This window comes from Mobula birostris, chromosome 6 (assembly GCF_030028105.1).
Source record: "Mobula birostris isolate sMobBir1 chromosome 6, sMobBir1.hap1, whole genome shotgun sequence".
Taxonomy (NCBI): domain Eukaryota; kingdom Metazoa; phylum Chordata; class Chondrichthyes; order Myliobatiformes; family Myliobatidae; genus Mobula; species Mobula birostris.
Window position 1 is genome coordinate 47,214,282 of NC_092375.1, and position 17,749 is coordinate 47,232,030.

At 38.1% G+C, this 17,749-nt stretch overlaps 1 protein-coding gene across 1 annotated transcript in view; it reads right to left on the bottom strand.

Annotated features, from left to right (window-relative positions):
* The window catches only part of atg3 (autophagy related 3), a 47,424-nt gene that overhangs the window by 2,995 nt on the left and 26,680 nt on the right, over positions 1-17,749 (bottom strand). The window contains exons 7-10 of the mRNA XM_072260428.1: positions 16,294-16,331; positions 3,154-3,309; positions 2,793-2,920; positions 1,144-1,212 (exon numbers count right to left, since the gene is read on the bottom strand). Coding sequence (XP_072116529.1) covers positions 1,144-1,212; positions 2,793-2,920; positions 3,154-3,309; positions 16,294-16,331 — 391 coding nt within the window. The remainder of the gene's footprint in view (positions 1-1,143; positions 1,213-2,792; positions 2,921-3,153; positions 3,310-16,293; positions 16,332-17,749) is intronic.

Consider the following 17,749-nt stretch of genomic DNA (forward strand, 5'->3'; position numbering starts at 1 on the left):
ACCATATGCAGGTACTATAGATTGGGAATATCAGGATGGTGCTGGATCCCAAAAGAGTATTTGTACAATGCCTATGAGGTGGCTTTTTAGAGCAGCTTGCGGTTGAGCCCACTAGGGGAAAGGGTATTCTGGATTGGGCAGATTGAACTGGATTTGATTAGAAAACAAGACCTAGAGATGAGAGTGCGAAACATACATAAAACAAAGTCAAATAAGAACATTTATTTACCTCATCATAGCCAAATAACCAAAGTCTTGGTGTCTGGTAATATTTCTCATACAGAAATCACAAGTTCTAATTTGAAGAATTCCATCTTCTCCAGCAGAATCTGCTTTAGGATTATTCATTTCTACAACCTTACTGGTATCCAAGGTTGCCTAGTGCAAAACAATTTAAAAAGAAATCATGTTTCAACCATCCATTTGCTGTATGCCTCCAAAATATGGACTATAACACCAGAACTCCAAAGAAACTTAGAAGCAATAGAAATATGGTTTCTTAGAAGAATGCTGAAAATATCATGGAGATAGGGTAACTAATGAGACAGTACTCCAACATGCCCATACAAAAAGATATTTAATGAGAACATTAAATGAGAGGGAACTTAAATTCCTGGGCATCAGAAAGGGAGAAATAGAATGCCTTACATTATAAGGCCGTATGCCTGGGAAACGTGGAAGAGGAAGACGGAGAAGAAAATATATCGATACCGTGAAAGAACTAACAGATCTAAGTGTGCGAGATATCATTGACACTGCATGGGATTGTTCGATGTGGAAAGCCATGATCGCCCAAGCATGTAACACGCAAGGCACATGAAGGAGACGATATTTAGATGTTAAAGCTATTGTTTGATATGTCATAATTTTTATACCAAATTGAGCATGACCTTTCATCTGCAGCAATTTTTCAAGTGCTGAGTAAAACAGACCATCTAAGTCTAACCCCACAATCCCCACAACCTGTCTCCTGCTCAGATTTGGGGGTTGATTCAGCAAGCTTATATCAGATATTTTAAAAGCCTTTCAAAAGATAGTTAGAGAAGATGATAATTGAGAAAAGTCATTTGGAAACTTAAGTACTGGATGCATGCAAATAACTAACAGACTGAACCAAAATCCTCAATCAATTTTCAAGGATACATGTGTACACCAAGTTCACCACCACCTTCCGCAACTGTTTCGATGATTTTTTTCATTACCTCCGCATGTCTGTAATGAAAGAAAGAAGTTGCCCTTAAACTGCGTTTTACAAATAGAGTGCTGATCAAAGAGTAAATGCAAGTAATCCTGTAGAACTGATTACATTATTATTCAGTTAACTATGAAGATAAAAGTAGATATAGTATTAACAGAAATCTGGCTCTAAGCTGGATAAGAATAAACAACGTTATGATATACATGGAAGGGACAAGATGTTCAAGATGATGTTCGGGGAATGGAAACACTAAGGATTAAAACAGGCTCTACTGACTGTAGGTATAAAGAGGAATTCTGAAATGATCGAGAGTAACATGGTCAATTTAGCTGCAAAGATTAGGTTAAGAAATCCAGGATCCAACAGAAAAATCTTTGCCTCTTAAGCAGGAATGAGGACCTTAAGGAAATTATTTTTCTGGGATCGCTCAGCTCTATAGATAGTTTTTGCTATTTATCACATCAAGTCAAATGGTGCAGCTTCAGTAGATTAGCATCGAACTTTAGTGTGGGTAGTGCTTATTTCAGGGTTTTGTAATAACATAGGTTTAGTCCCCTGGCTTGGAAGTAATGATGGAGGGCAAGAGGTTACAGGTTGTACTAGAATACACTTGTTGCTTCTGCTGCTATGCAATACATCACAAAGATCCACTTTTCACCTGTCAATCTGCTGCATAATGTACATTGGCCATGCCACACAACATTGAGATTGTCCTTGGACAGAAGAGGAGATTGTCTTTGAGGAGGGATGGTAATCACTCCTACCACTACTGTCACAATGCACCTACAATTGGTTCATTAGTAAGGAAATTATGCTAGCTTATCATGCATGTTAATTCACTGACCACCCACTGCAGATCCAATCTGGCTATGCAGAGTTCAGACAGTCAAATGATAAGCAGGCAGGAGATGCCATAAATGCCTTCAATTACAACAAAATATTAAGGACTTATTTGCTGTGTGGATCCAACTTTAAGAACTTAAAAATCAAACAATTTAAAAATTTAATTTCTATACACAAACCTATATTTGAGAAACAAAGAGTTAAAATATTTAATTAAAAACTTAATGCAAATGAAAACACACTTGAATTTGAATTTGCACCCTTGTAATTACTTCTCACATTTCATTTGAATGGACCCACATACGTCACAAATTCATCTTTTGCTTTTGGACTCCATGCAGAGACCAAAGTTGAGGCAGAGTCAGAATATATCTAGCAAACAGCAGTTGGGTTTGAATTTGATGGTGAAAATGCTTTATGTTCCCTAGCTGTTACATTATAGATTAGGGTACCTCTGTAACCTCATTAAAGAATGACTGAAAATTTTAAATAGTCATAGTCATACTTTGATACCGGGGGAAATTGGTTAAATATGTTGGTATATTAACTTTATGCTGAAATCTCAGTTCTATCTCACTTGATAAATATTCAGATTTCTAATAAAATACTTGAAACAAGTTCTAGGGGCTTTAGATGTTTCTTTTTAATGAAAATTGAGATAATTTAAATCATTTCTTCTTCACTTTCACCATTAGTTACTAGGTGAAAATTTATTAGTTATGTGTAACTTAATTTTTTTCAAACTATTTACCTGCAGGGATGAACAGAGCACATTGAAGGTGGAGGTAAGTGAGGATGATTTTCAATTGTCACTGTTTTTTTGACGTGGTCCTGGCTAATGTCCTCATACATTGCTTCAACAGTCAGTGGGATTCGTTGCTGGAAACAGAAGGTGCCAGAGTAAAAGAATTACACAAACTAAGGTTTTATGTAGCTTTAAATACATAATCTTCCTTTATTAAAAAATAAATGCCACATTGAAAGGAATAAATTTAGTGTATTCTTCATTTCAGTTACATCTCAATAACAAGATCAATGATCAAGAAAACAAGGCCCAGAGATGAGAGGCAGAACCATCCGTAAAACAGTCAAATGAAAGCAAATTTATTTACCTCATCATAACCAAATAACCAAAGTCTTGGTGTCTGGTAATATTTGTCATATGTTATATAGAGATCATAAGTTCTAGTTTGAAGAATTCCATCTTCTCCAGCAGAATCTGCTTTAGGCTTATTCACTTCTACAACCTTACTGGTATCCAAGGTTGCCTAGTGCAAAACAATTTAAAAAGAAATCATGTTTCAACCGTCCATCAGAAAAATATGGTTTCACTTTTATTGCATTATTTAAATTAAATCTATTTTCTTCCTTGAGCTTTACAGTCACACATAATACCCACACACAGAAGTCTCTGCCACCAGAAAATAAGTCAGATGATCTTCACTCAGATTTCCCTTGCATGAGGAATATTCCTTAACACCAGAAAGTATTTCCTTGAATCCCAAACAGTCTAGCCTCTCTTGACAGGACAACCATTTTTCCTTTCTACATGCAGACTATTTATATCTTCTAAGCACGCCTCAACCTTCTCAAAAACACTGTTCTGAACAAACATTTTCACTGTGATGATGAAATGCAAGCAGTCCCCATGACTGCTGGAAAAATACAACCATCAAAATTGATCGTTTGTAAATTGCTGATAACTTAGATAAATCGACTGAGCAGATTTATACAAATTTCTCATTTGAGTATCCCGTTACAATACATAAAAGTGGCTTGAAAAAGATATGTGGATGTCATCTGGAGACTGAAGAAATTATAGTTATGGTGTGCATTATTTCTATACTTTTACAGTATATTCCTGAATGTCTGTTCACCTGCAACCTATGTAGCCAGTAAATGTGGCACCATCACATATGCAGTCTAATTTTCAATCAGACTTGTTATCGCTGACTTTCCATGCTCCCTTGAACTTAAACAAATTAAAGGGTTTCAAAAGAGAATATTTAATTGCTCCAACATCACAAAAGCAACAAAAAATGAAATTTTAACAGTAGTCAAAAGTGGAAATGATATCTTTAAAAAAACATACAAATCACAGCTTCATAATGTTATACATTTTCCTGTGGAACTTTTTATATGCCCTTTCATAAGCAGCAAACTTTAGCTACCCTGAACTCACATTTTACAAGGCAAAGTAGTTGACAGTTTGATATTACTGAAAAAAAGCCTATTTTATCTATATACTACTAAAATTCTCATGCTCTGTTTGTCTGTTTGTGACCTCCAATTAGCGCAAACAGTGCATTACAGCGGCACTATTTTTGGCTAAATCCACTTAAAAAGCGCTACCTTACAGAATGCAGGCAAAGTTCAGGGTTATATATTCGTATAAAATTGCTCACTCGCCAAAATCAACAGCCCCGTTTTCACCCGAGAGCCGGTGTCAGCCATGATGGAAACCGCGACGTGACACCACGACGCATGCACATGGCCAGCCTCAGAAGCGACTCATGATGCTCACAGCAGTGACACCAACCACAGCAAAAGGGCAGGGAAGCTCGATTTTGAGCGGTCACATTCTGCTAATCACCATCAGCATGTGCAGGATTGGAACAGATCAAACTGAGACCCATCAATAAGAGATAATTAAATCTTATTGTAATGACGTACTTCGAGACACCCATCAAACCCTTTGCTGCAGTCAAAGTACAGCGATGACTATATCATGTCCATTTTGGAGAGCGCCAACCACATCATCAAGAATAATCAGCATCCTGGAGACTTTGGTGTTACTGCTTCGTATCTTCTATACAGCATTAGGGTAAAAAAAATATGGTCAGCCTAATTATGCCGCGTGGAAAGAGAAGGGGGACATCATTGTCAAGAGATGATGCCAAACATCATTGGGAAGCGGCAAGGAGCGGGAGAAAACAAGAATCGGATGAGGCCAGGGCCGCACAACTCCAGGATCAAAGAGTCAGGACAAAAAAGATGAGAAGAGACAGAGCAGGAGAGACATCCACGTCTCCAAAATGACAACAACTGGCATAGAGAGAGAGAGACGAAGAGACAAAGGAGCTGAGAAATGCATGTCTCGATAGGTTCCAGTGACGTCATCATTCAGAATGGCAGCTTAAATCAATAGCTCCTCTGGAAAAACGCACATTTTGCCTCGTTAATCCATCAAATATAAGATCTTTCGAAAATATCCGAATTGATAAGGGGGGCAAAAATGGGGAAAAAGAATGGAGATTAAAAAAGCACCACTGTGGAGCCTATAGAAGAGAGAGGTACAACGTACTGCTCTCCCACACGTGCGCGTGGTGGCGAGGCTGACGCTGGGCTTCGTGCGGGCGAAGTGGCAAATATGATAAAGATTCTGGAAGAGATAGGGGAGTCCAAAAAGATATAAAGCAGCAATTCAATGATATAAAGTCAGAGATCGCCAATGTCAATCAGAAAATAGCGGTGGCAGAGACTTGAATTGAGAAGGTGGAAGATCGCATGCAAAATGTGGAACAAATACTAAGTAAGATGATAAAAATATTAAATCAACAGGAAAGTAAATTGCTTGACCAGGAAGGATGATCGCAACGGAAAAATATCAGGATTTATAATGTTCCCGAAGGAGCAGAGGAGCTGTCGATGATAGACTTTGTAGACAAGCGGCTGCGGGACGCGCCGGAGATTCCCCCGACTGAGATTGAAATTCAGAGGACGCATCGTTTGCTCGTCCCGCGGCCCTCCGGAGACAGAGAAAGTAAGCCGCGCTCAATAGTATTTAGATTCCTTCAATTCAAGAGCAAGGCAGAGATTCTACGAAGGGCCTGGGATAAGAAGTGGGTGTTAATATACTTCGATCATGATTATCCTCCGGCAGTCCTACAGAAATGGAAGGAATATTCAGAAGCAAAACGAATATCAAAGCAAGAAAAGATTAAATTCCAAACCCCGCACTCTGCTAAACTGAGGGTATTTTGCCAAGAAGGGATGCGACAGTATCAGACGGTGGAAGAGGCAACTACAGACATGAAGAACAGAGGCTGCCCATTAGTGTGTTCAAACCAAGGGAAACTCTGGCTGAGCAGTTATCCCGTTCTGCTTGGGAAATAGTAAGAGCACCGAGAAAGCAGGGGACGGGAGCAGGACGAGAGAAGGATATTAGGAAGAGACTGAGTTCTCTGAGGACAGCCCTCACCTCCTGCAGAAGAGCCATAAGGTTTGGCTAACTTTAAAAGTGCTGATAAACTAAACGGAAACAAAAATAAGACTGTGATATACCTATCTCAAGAAATATGTAATTTGGATTTTATATTACTCAATTTTTAAAAATTCATTTATTCATTCCTTTTCCCCCCACCAAAATGAGAATATATACATGGGAGTAATACACAGGGAAATCATTTCTGTGTAATGGCCAGAGTTTTTTTTTTACTTACTTTTATAGGTACTGCAACAGGGGCCCTCAACCCACAGGTAGGAGGGGCTATCCCCCACGGCTAGACTTTTCTTCTAGCTCAACCCAGGGTCATCTAGAGACCCCAGCCTTGGAATCACACCTTCATTAACTTTTTTTTTATTATTCGCGTTTTTGGCTCTTATTTGTTCAGGGAGTAGATCGATTAAGTTATATTCTGCAAATTTCAATGATATACTAACAGATAAATACACATGGCTAAGGAAGGAGTAAAATTCATTTCTTTTAATGTCAATGGGCTGTTGAATCCAGTCAAGCGCAGTAAAATTCTATCAAAAATGAAAAAAGAACAAGCCCATGTAGTATATTTACAGGAAACTCACTTAACTGATAATGAGCATGGAAAATTAAAGAGAATGGGCTTCACTAATTTGTTTTTCTCCTCATAAATCAGGACATAGGAGAGGAGTTGCTATTCTCAACTCAAGCAAGCTAAATTTTGAAAAAGTATTTGAAATGGGAGATAAGGAGGGCAGATATATTCTGGTAAGGGGAAATATAGATGGAAATCCGGTTACTTTATTTAATATATACCCACCCCCAGAAGTGATTTTAGTTTCTTCCAGAAAATTACTAATATTATGATAACAGAAACAGGTCTCTTGATATGTGGGGGAGACTTAAGTTTACAATTACAATCAAAGTTAGACTCTTCCAATAGAAAAACTTATGAAACAAAGTCCTTATATAAGAAAATTAACACTCTTTTTGAGGATGTTGGTCTAATTGATATATGGAGGGACCTTTTCCCTGACAGAAGAGATTACACTCAATATTCTGCCCCCCCATTCCGTATATACAAGAATAGACTATTTCATAACATTTGGAAAAGATAGGGACAAAATAATCACCTGTGGAATTGGGACAATAGATGTAAGTGACCATGCACCTATATATTTATCTGTTGATTTTGACCTACAACCAAATAATACTATTTGGAAACTAAATTCAAGTCTATTCAATGATCCCCATTTTAAGGAACAAATTAAAAAAGAAATTGGTCTTTACTTAGAATTCAATGATAATGGAGAGGTTTCACCCATTCTATGGCATACTCTGAAGGCTGTCTTACGAGGGAAAATTATATTGATATCTTCATGTAAGAAAAAAAATAAGGAATAAAACATTAGATGAATTACAAAATAAGCTGGAGGAACTAGAAAAAAAAACACAAATCCAGTTTGGCACAGGATACACCAGAGGAAATTTAAAAAATTAGGAATGAAATTAATAGTTTGGCTACACAAGAAATTAGAAAAAATTAATGTTTCTGAAACAGAGAAACTATGAAAGTGGATCTAAATCTATGAAAATACTGGTGTGGAAACTGAAAAAAGATAGCAGAAAATACAATTCATAGAATTAGGGATCTAAGAACAAAAGTGATAAAAAAATAAGCTAAGTGCAATTCAAGAAGATTTTGAAGTGTTTTTTTACAAAACTCTATATTCCAAAGTTCCAGGGGGAAGCATACCCCAAATTGACACCTTCCTGAATTCTTTAGTTACCCACTTTAAGCAAAGAATAAAATAAAACGATGATTGCTGACATAACTGAAGCTGAACTAAAAACTGCAATTAGTAGGCTTAAAATAAGCAAGTCACCAGGATCAGATGGATATACAGCAGAGTGGTATAAAGAGTTTAGAAGTGAGTTAATTCTTATTTTACTCTCCACAATGAACTCCCAAGAAAGGAGCAAATGCCACCCAGCTGGAAGGAGGCGATAATCTCAGCTATACCAAAAGAAGGCAAGGATAAGATGGAATGTGGGTCACTTAGACCAATATCTGTTCTTAATGTGGATTGTAGAATATTTGCCTCCATCATGGCCAAACGATCAGAAGAGTTTCTACCCACACTGATACATAATGATCAGACAGGTTTTATACAGCAACACTAAACACAAGACAATATACAAAGGACATTTCACATTATGGATCATATAAAAAAAAATGCAATTGAAGCAATAGTGATAAACATGGACACTGAAAAGGCATTTGATCCAGTTAATTGGAATTTCCTTTACAGAGCTTTACATAGATTTGGTCTACATGACACAATTATTAAAACTATACAGGCACTATATGACAATCCTACTGCCAGGATTAAAGTCAATGGATATTTATCTAATAGTTTTACCCTAGAAAGGAGCACGAGACAGGGTTGTGCATGGTCACCGCTACTCTTCGCATTATATCTGGAACCATTAGCTCAATACATCAGACAAAATGAAGGTATCAGGGGAATTACTATTACAGGGACGGAGCATAAATTGGTCTGTTACGCGGATGACATTTTGATCTACCTAGGGCAACCAACATACTCTTTACCTAAATTGATGCAATCCTTTGAACAATATGGCCAATTATCAGGATACAAGATCAATATAGATAAAGCCCAATTATAACCATATAGCAATTACAGCACAGAAACAGGCCATCTTGGCCCTTCTAGTCTGTGCCGAACTCTTACTCTCACCTAGTCCCACTGACCTGCACTCAGCCCATAACCCTCCATTCCATTCCTGTCCATATATCTATCCAATTTAACTTTAAATGACAACATCGAACCTGCCTCAACCACTTCTGCTGGAAGCTCGTTCCACACAGCTACCACTCTCTGAGTAAAGAAGTTCCCCCTCATGTTACCCCTAAACTTTTGCCCTTTAACTCTCAACTCATGTCCTCTTGTTTGAATCTCCCCACGCTCAATGGAAAAAGCCTATCCACATCAACTCTATCTATCCCCCTCATAATTTTAAATACCTCTATCAAGTCCCCCCTCAACCTCCTATGCTCCAAAGAATAAAGACCCAACTTGTTCAACCTTTCTCTGTAACTTAGGTGATGAAACCCAGGTAACATTCTAGTAAATCTTCTTTGTACTCTCTCTATTTTGTTGACATCTTTCCTATAATTCGGTGACCAGAACTGTACAAAATACTCCAAATTTGGCCTTACCAATGCCTTGTACAATTTCAACATTACATCCCAACTCCTATACTCAATGCTCTGATTTATAAAGGCCAGCATACCAAAAGCTTTCTTCACCACCCTATCCACATGAGATTCCACCTTCCGGGAACTATGCACCATTATTCCTAGATCCCCCTGTTCTACTGCATTCTTCAATGCCCTACCATTTACCATGTATGTCCTATTTTGATTAGTCCTCCCAAAATGTAGCACCTCACATTTATCAGCATTTTTGTATAACTATAGCCCACCAAGAGAAACTGAAAGTAGATATCGTTGGGCATGGCAAACAGAGTCCGTCAAATATTTGGGCATCATTATGCCAAAATATTTGGCAAAATTATCAGAATGCAATTATCAGCCTATATATAAAAAATTAAGGAAGATATAAGAAGGTGGAATTCCTTTTCCTTTTCTTGGTCTCAGTTCAAGGATTGAATCTATTAAAATGAATATACTGCCCAGACTACTATATCTTTTTCAGACCCTACCAACAGAGATTAACCAAAATCAATTCAATAAATGGAACAAGATGCTATCAAGATATATATGGCAAGGTAAAAGGCCTAGGATTCATCTCAAAACTTTGCAATTAGCCAAGAAAAAGGGGGGGTGGGGCCTACCTTCTCTTAGAGATTATTATTTTGCAGCACAGTTGAGAGCCATGATATGCTGGTGCAACCCATCATATGGCGCTCAATGGAAAAACATTGAAGAGAGGATACTTTCCATCCCCATACAGGCAATTTTGGCTGATAACAACCTACATAAAATTACATAAATAATATTGACAACCCATGGGTGAAATGGATTCTTAAAATATGGAAAACTATTATAAAAGAATATAAACTGGAGAGGGACATTGCAATTCTTAAGTGGTGTCCATATGACTTGGATTTTACGCCGAATAAACTGGATGCTAGATTTAAGGGCTGGACAGCTAAAGGAATAACAGCTATTTGCAATATAATGAAAGAAGGAACACTATTCAGTTTTGAAATGCTCAAAGGGAAACACTTATTAGAAAAACAAGATTTTTACTGGTATTTACAGATGTGACAGTATGTTAATAGGACAGTTAAAAATGTAACCAAGGCAAGTACATGTCTGATAGAGCTATTTAGAAAAGCATATAATTCAGACAACGGTAGTAGAATAATTTCAAGCATGTATAAGGGTTTGTCAAATCTTAAAACACATTCAACTTCATACATTAAAACAAAATGGGAGAAGGAAGGAGGGATCATAATATGAGGAAGACTGGACAATAATATGGAGGTATCAATGGAAGTGTACCAGTTCACAGAAATGGAAGGAGTTTGGATGGAAAAACTTGATAAGATATTTTATTACACCCTCTCAGAAATCCCATTATGATAGTAACCCCCCCTGCTTACTGGAGAAATTGTGGAAATCAAAATGCAAACCATTATCATATTTTCTGGGAATGCCTCATTATCAAAGACGACTGGAGTGGGATATATAATGCCTTACAAGACATCTTTAAATGTGAAATACCCTTGGAGTGTAAGACCATATATTTTAGGTATATATCTCAAGAATGGTTGAAACGAGATAAATGTTTAATGAATGTACTGCTGGTGGCTGGTAAAAAGACCCTTACCAGGAAATGGTTATCACAGGAGAGCCCAACTTTAAATGTATTGATGGAAATTACAATGGACATTTACAAAATGGAGAAGATAACAGCATCTGTTAATAATAAGTTGGAACAATTTTATTCATACTGGAAAAAAATGGTTTAACTACATAACATCTCATAGGCCTGATTTTATTCTCACAAGTCAATGAATATGTTGTGAAAAAGATCACTCCCTACTCTGTACATAGTTTTCTTCTTTCGATTGTTCTTTCTTTCCTCTCCTTTCTATAAGTGCATACCTCAGATAAATATTGTGGATATTTGTGACAAATATGATTATATGATATACATGTACAGTATCTGAAGTACATCTTATGTAAATGTTTGTTTGATGATGAAATTCAATAAAAAATTAAATTACAAAAAAAAGAGAAATGCATGTCTCCAGGATCAGAGACAAAGAACAAACAGCAGAAGAGATGAAGAGACAGGGGATGAAAGGGCTGCATGTCTCCAGAATGACAAAAACAGGCACAGAAGGAGGAGAGAGGAAGAGACAAAGGAGCAGAGAAATGCACGCCTCCAAGATCAGAGACAAAGAATAAACAGCAGAAGAGATGGAGACGGCTGATGAAAGGTCTCCAGAATGATGAGAGGCACAAGGGTGGCAGATCAACCAGAAATTATGCCATCAAAAGTGTTCTTCGTTAAATGAGGAGGAGCTATATTTGCCTTGCTACGTGCCGTTCTTCTTTAAAACTGAGGTTTTCTTCTTCAATTTCCAAAGCAAAACAATACTAATAGCATTCAGGAAAATTTAATATTCATTCTGGTCACATCAGACTGCACTACCCTTCTCTCAAAGGGTGCCCCAACGGGTCACCCCGTTGTCTAGTGTCAATTAATTGGAAGCTGATATGCTAAGGCAGGAACTGGATGAACCTAAAAGTTATCTGAAGGTACCCCAGTCAGAAGTTTCGATAATGGAGTTCAGTGCTTACTCATATTCATTAATCATAAGTCATTTAAAGATCTACCACATCTGCTCAGCTATATTTACTATATAAGCAAAATATCATAAACATCAATAAGCCAAAAAAAAAACGTAAGCCTCTAAATTTTTACAGTGTGCTGTATTCTCTGAATACCTGCCAGCATTTATAGGTGTTTCTCACGAGAATACAAGCAAATAGGTACTCTTGCTCCTCACAGACCTTCACATATCTCAGCATGCCAGCAGAAGCTCCCAACCCTTATATCAGTAAACACTTCCTGTAAATGTGATAAAGGCTGGGCTGATCTGCGCTGTCATCATGACAACAAGAACTGTTCAAGAGAGTGACAGCAGAAACCACCCTGGCTTCAGATAACCTTCAAGATTAAGCAAAGCTTAACCTGCTTGTCTGGAATTGTTTCTATTTTTAAATATAACATTTTATTAGCAGCTGGTTTGTACTTTCAAATTGTACAAAAGAAGACAGTCCTATTGACACTTAGAACTTCTGTCCCTTCACCACCACAGCACCAACAATCCAGCCCGAGGACAACTAAATGTTAACTGATAGCATTGCTTCTATTGTTTGCATAGTTATGCAAGGCTGATTTCTGCATCTGAACAGGAAGCTAAAATTCTAAACAATTTCTATTGATATAGCAAATAAGTCTGTTAGAGAAGTTGGGGAAGTGAAAAAAAAGAGAAAATAACTCTCCGCAATTGCTGGAATGTCAATACCTTGCCCATAGAACAGCTGGGACTCAAAGTGAGCAAGCCCAAGGGCAAGTACATGATAAATGACAAAGCTATTTTGGAGCCAAGGCTAACCACCTGTGATCAGAAAGGCCCTGGCCTTCACATGGCCTCACTGATCAGAAGCCTGTGCTCAGCACCACATTGAAAGAGGTGTAATCCCAAACAGCACACTCTGACATGCCTAGGTTACTGAGGACTGGTCATCAGAACTGATAATATGGCAAGAAACAATACTCCAACACAATACCTTAATTAAATCTGCTATCTGTAATATCCTTAAGAGGCATGAGAGTCAGTGAGATTGTTTATTAGAACTATACTGTACATAACCATGGAGGATTGAGGCTATAAGAGCAAAATTTTTTAAAAATCTGTAAAAGATTAACAAATAATTAAGATTTTCTTTTCCAATCAATTTAAGTTTCAATACAAGTATTAAAAAGGCAAGCTTAACAGGGTCTAGTGATACACACAAAATGCTGGAGGAACTCAGCAGGTCAGGCATCATCTAGGGAAATGAATAAACAGTCCATGTTCCAGGTCAAGACCCTTCTTCAAGACTGGAAAGGAAGGGGGAGACACCAGAATAAAAAGATGAGGGGAAGTGGAAGAAAGACCAGCTAGAAGGTGATAGGTGAAGCCAAGAGGGTGGGGAAGGTAAAGGGCTGGAGAAAGAGGAGTTCGATCAGAGAGGAGAATGGACCATGGGAGAAAAGGAAGACGGTGGGGGGGGGGGGTGGGCAGTGGAATGCACAATCTTGAGGTGATAGGTAGGTGAGGAGAAGAGGTAAGAGGCCAGAGTGGGGAATAGAAGAAGGGGGGGGGGGAGAGAGGAAAACTTTTTTACTAGAAGGAAAAATCAATGTTCATGCTTCATGTTGGAGGCTACCTAGATGGAATGAGGTGTTGCTCTCACTGAGTGGCCTCAATGTGGCAAAAGTGGAATGACATGTCAGAACAGGAATGGAAATGGGAATTAAAATGTTTGGCCACTGGAAAATTCCATTTTTGACAGATGGAGCAGAGGCACTCAACAAAGAAGTCCCCCAGTTTACGTCATATCTCATCAATGCAGAGGCTGCATCAGGAGCACCGATACAATAGACAACTATAATAGATTTGCAGGCGAAGTGTTGCCTCACCTGGAAAAACTGTTTGGGGCCCTGAAAGGAGGTAAGGGAGGAGTAAATGGGCAAGTGTAGCATATCTGTCGCCTGCATGGACATGTGCCAAGAGGATGATTAGTGAGGAAGGACAAATGGACAAGGGTATTACAGTGAGAGCAATCCTTGCAGAACACCAAGAATGGGGTGGGGAACAGTAGAGATGTGGTTGGTGGTAGGATACTTCTGTAGATGGCAGAGGTTGTGGAGAATCTGTTGGATGCAGTGGCTCACAGGGTTATAGGTGAGGACAAAAGGAACTCTAACCCTGTTAAAGTGGCAGGAAGATGGAGTGAGTGCCGATAAGAGCAGCATCAACAGTGGAGGAAAGGAAACCCCGTTCTTTGAAGGAAGAGAATATCTCTGATGTCCTGGAAAGCCTCATCCTGAGAAAAGATGCAGCATAGACAAAGGAGCTGAGAAAAAGTAATATCATTTTTTAAAAAAGGAAACATGGTAGAAAGAGGTATAGTCAAGATTATTGTGGGTACAAGTAGGCTTATAAAAATGTTGGTAGACAGTTGGTCTACCAAGGAGAAAGATGTGTCAGAAATGGACCAAGTGAATTCAATGGCAGGGTGGAAATTGGAGAAAAAGTTGCTGAGCTTGCCAATTGTCATGGGTGAATGAAGCAGCACCAATGCAGTCATCGATGTAGTGCAGGAAGAGTTGGGGAGCTTTACCTATGAAGGCTTGGAACATGGTTTGTTTTACATAGTCAATAAAAAGGCAAGCATAGCTGGAGCTCATGGCTACCTAGAGTCTGGAGATAGTGGGAGAAGCCGAAGGAGAAATTGTTGAGGGTGAGAACCACTTCAGCTGAAATCCATCATTGCAATCCCTGTTTTTTGAGAATCAGTAAAAATTCCCAGCTTTTTCTTGAACTAATTGCATCATTCAGATTCAGTACACATTGACTAAGCTGTTGACTGAATTTATGAAGCAATACCTAAGTAAGGAAAAGTTAAGAGCAGAAGTTTAACTGAATCATGTTGTACTTCAAGACAATTAAATAGAAAATTCTTTTAGGTTGGGTTTGCTGGCAAATGGCAATAACTGCAGACCGGGCATCAGGAAGTTTAGGATCCTACAATCCAAGACTGAATTATGCTAGCTTAGTTCTGTCACATTGACAATTTCACAGCTGAACTTTGTCATTCAAATCCTCACACTTGAACTTGAAGCAACCCTCTTGCAGTTACACTCCAGCATCTGCCCCATAAATGTGGATGAACACTAAACTTGTTTATTTGACTGACTAGGAGTAGGAGTAGGAGGAGTGTGAGTGTGAGTGTGAGTGTGAGTGTGAGTGTGAGTGTGAGTGTGAGTGTGAGTGTGAGTGTGAGTGTGAGTGTGAGTGTGAGTGTGAGTGTGAGTGTGAGTGTGTGTGTGTGTGTGTGTGTGTGTGTGAAGTGTATGATGATATACACATTTTTAAATTAATCAGATCTGATTTAATATCTCAGTTGTTTAAAACATCAGGGATGTTCAAAATATTCAAACACCAGATTTCACAGTCAGCAATATCCAGTGGTGCCATTTTACCAGCTGTCATTTTCAGGCACATCATAGAGGGGATTATTCAAACCCATCTCCCCCACAACCCCCTCCAGCCCACGTAACAACATTTTATCATGATTGAAGACCTTGACAGCAAATTGATAATGGGGATCTGGTAAGGCAACCCATTGTTGGTATATGGAAGTGACAAGTCCAGCGAAATCACCACTGGCAGCAAATTCAGACTGTATTCTGAGTATCACCAACTTTTAACTACCAAAACTTTGTTTTAAGTAAGCGCACTGCCAAATACAGAATGTGTAAAATATGGTTTCAAAGTAACAAAGCAGATTATTTAATACAAAATGCTATAATGAGTATTTGTGAACAGACATTGAACTTCATTTTAGCTTCAAAGTAATTGGTTTTCTTTAAGTTGTTGCAGGATATTCTGTGGATGATAAATTCAATTTGCATTGGGACAAAGTAACAGTGGAGAACTTTGTTCTTATATCTACCATATTGGATACAATGCAAAGATTTACAGGAGGTAGGGCTGCTTCCAATTCATTCAATTTACTTCCCAATATCTTGGTTTGATGTGGTCTTTCAATATGGCCCATTTTGGAACTGTTTAGAAAACATTACTCGATGTTTTAAGGTCTCTTTCTTGAACACTCAGAGTAAACTAGCACATTTATACATTAAACTGAAAATTATTGATAAGAATAAATCAAAAGATACATTGTTTTCTAATAATCCAGCAGTTTGTAACTTACATCATCTGCTTCTTCTAATAACCCACTCTCTTCATATGCTGCAGGGAAATATTTAACAAATAGAAATACAAATTATAAAATCACATTAATACATTGCCAGGTTGTTATCTGTCATAGCATTGTTTAAAACACACAATTTTAAAAAAATATATAGTGATGAGAGGTACATCATGATCTATTTGTAATGTTCAACAACATTGTGTAATTCCAAATACTTTAAATTAGACAACTCACTTGTGGAATAAAATTGACTACTGATCATCTTCAGCTGGTGATGATGATGCACAAATTTAGACTAAATGTCCAATCTGCATTTCTTACTGCACTTAAGTTATGCAGGGCAACAAAGAAGTAGAACTAACATAGGGATGAAAAAGAGAATTCAATGAAGATAAGTGCAGCCAAGTGCCACCCATACATTTGATGGATAAAAATTATTAGAAGCTTTTTTTAAAACATGAGATTCAGCTAAATACAGATCCCTTTGAGACATTTCAGGTAGTGGAACTTAGCTGTTACATTCAGGGCCCTGTATTAATGACCCAGAACACAAGAGATCAAATCCTTCAATTTGGATCATTGAATAAATATGGAATAAAAATCTAGTATCAATTCATAAAGCTTTTATCAAAAAATCTGCTTTTTTTGGTGGATCATATTGTAAGAGGTTGGGTGGTAGAAACAACACTCTAGGATGGTATATTGCCTCCTTGTTCTAAAGCAGCTGCAGGACCTTTTGAAGAGGGAGAGTGAACATTCAGCAATTGTGCCATATGTTAGTACCAATGACATTGGTAGGAGAATGGGTGACAACATCAGTATAGGGAGCTAGGTAACAGTTTAAAATTCAGGACGTCCAAGGTTGTATTTCCCGGACTGATTCTTGTGCCACAAGCTTGTGAGAATAGGAATATTAAGATAGGTCAGACAAAGGCATGACTGATGGGTTGGGGCACCAGGATTCTTTAAGTTGCTGGACCATTGGGACCATTCTGGGAAGACAGGATCTGCAAAATCAGGATGGGTCGCACCTATATCCTAGCAGAACATTTGCTGGTACTGTTGAGGAAGTTTTAAACTGAGTTGGTAGGGGATTGGGGCTCAAAGCAGATGTTCAGAAGGGGAGGCACAGTCATCTAGACAGTTAAATGTAGTAGGCAGAGCTGGTAGCAAAAAGTACACAAGGAGAATACAAGGTAAATTGCATCGCATTTAATTTGAGAAGTCTAACCAGTAAGATAGAGAATCTCAGTTTTAATTAATGAGACTATCATTTTGTTGCCATCACTGAGACATGGATAAGATATACAGGGCTAGTAATTCCAAATCTTGGGCAGAGAATTTTCAAGTGAGACAGAGGGGGACGTGAGAGGGAAGGTGGCATTTCACTATTAGTCAAGAAAGGTTTTCGGCATTGAGGGAAGATATCCTAGAAGGCTACTCGAAAGGAGGGCAT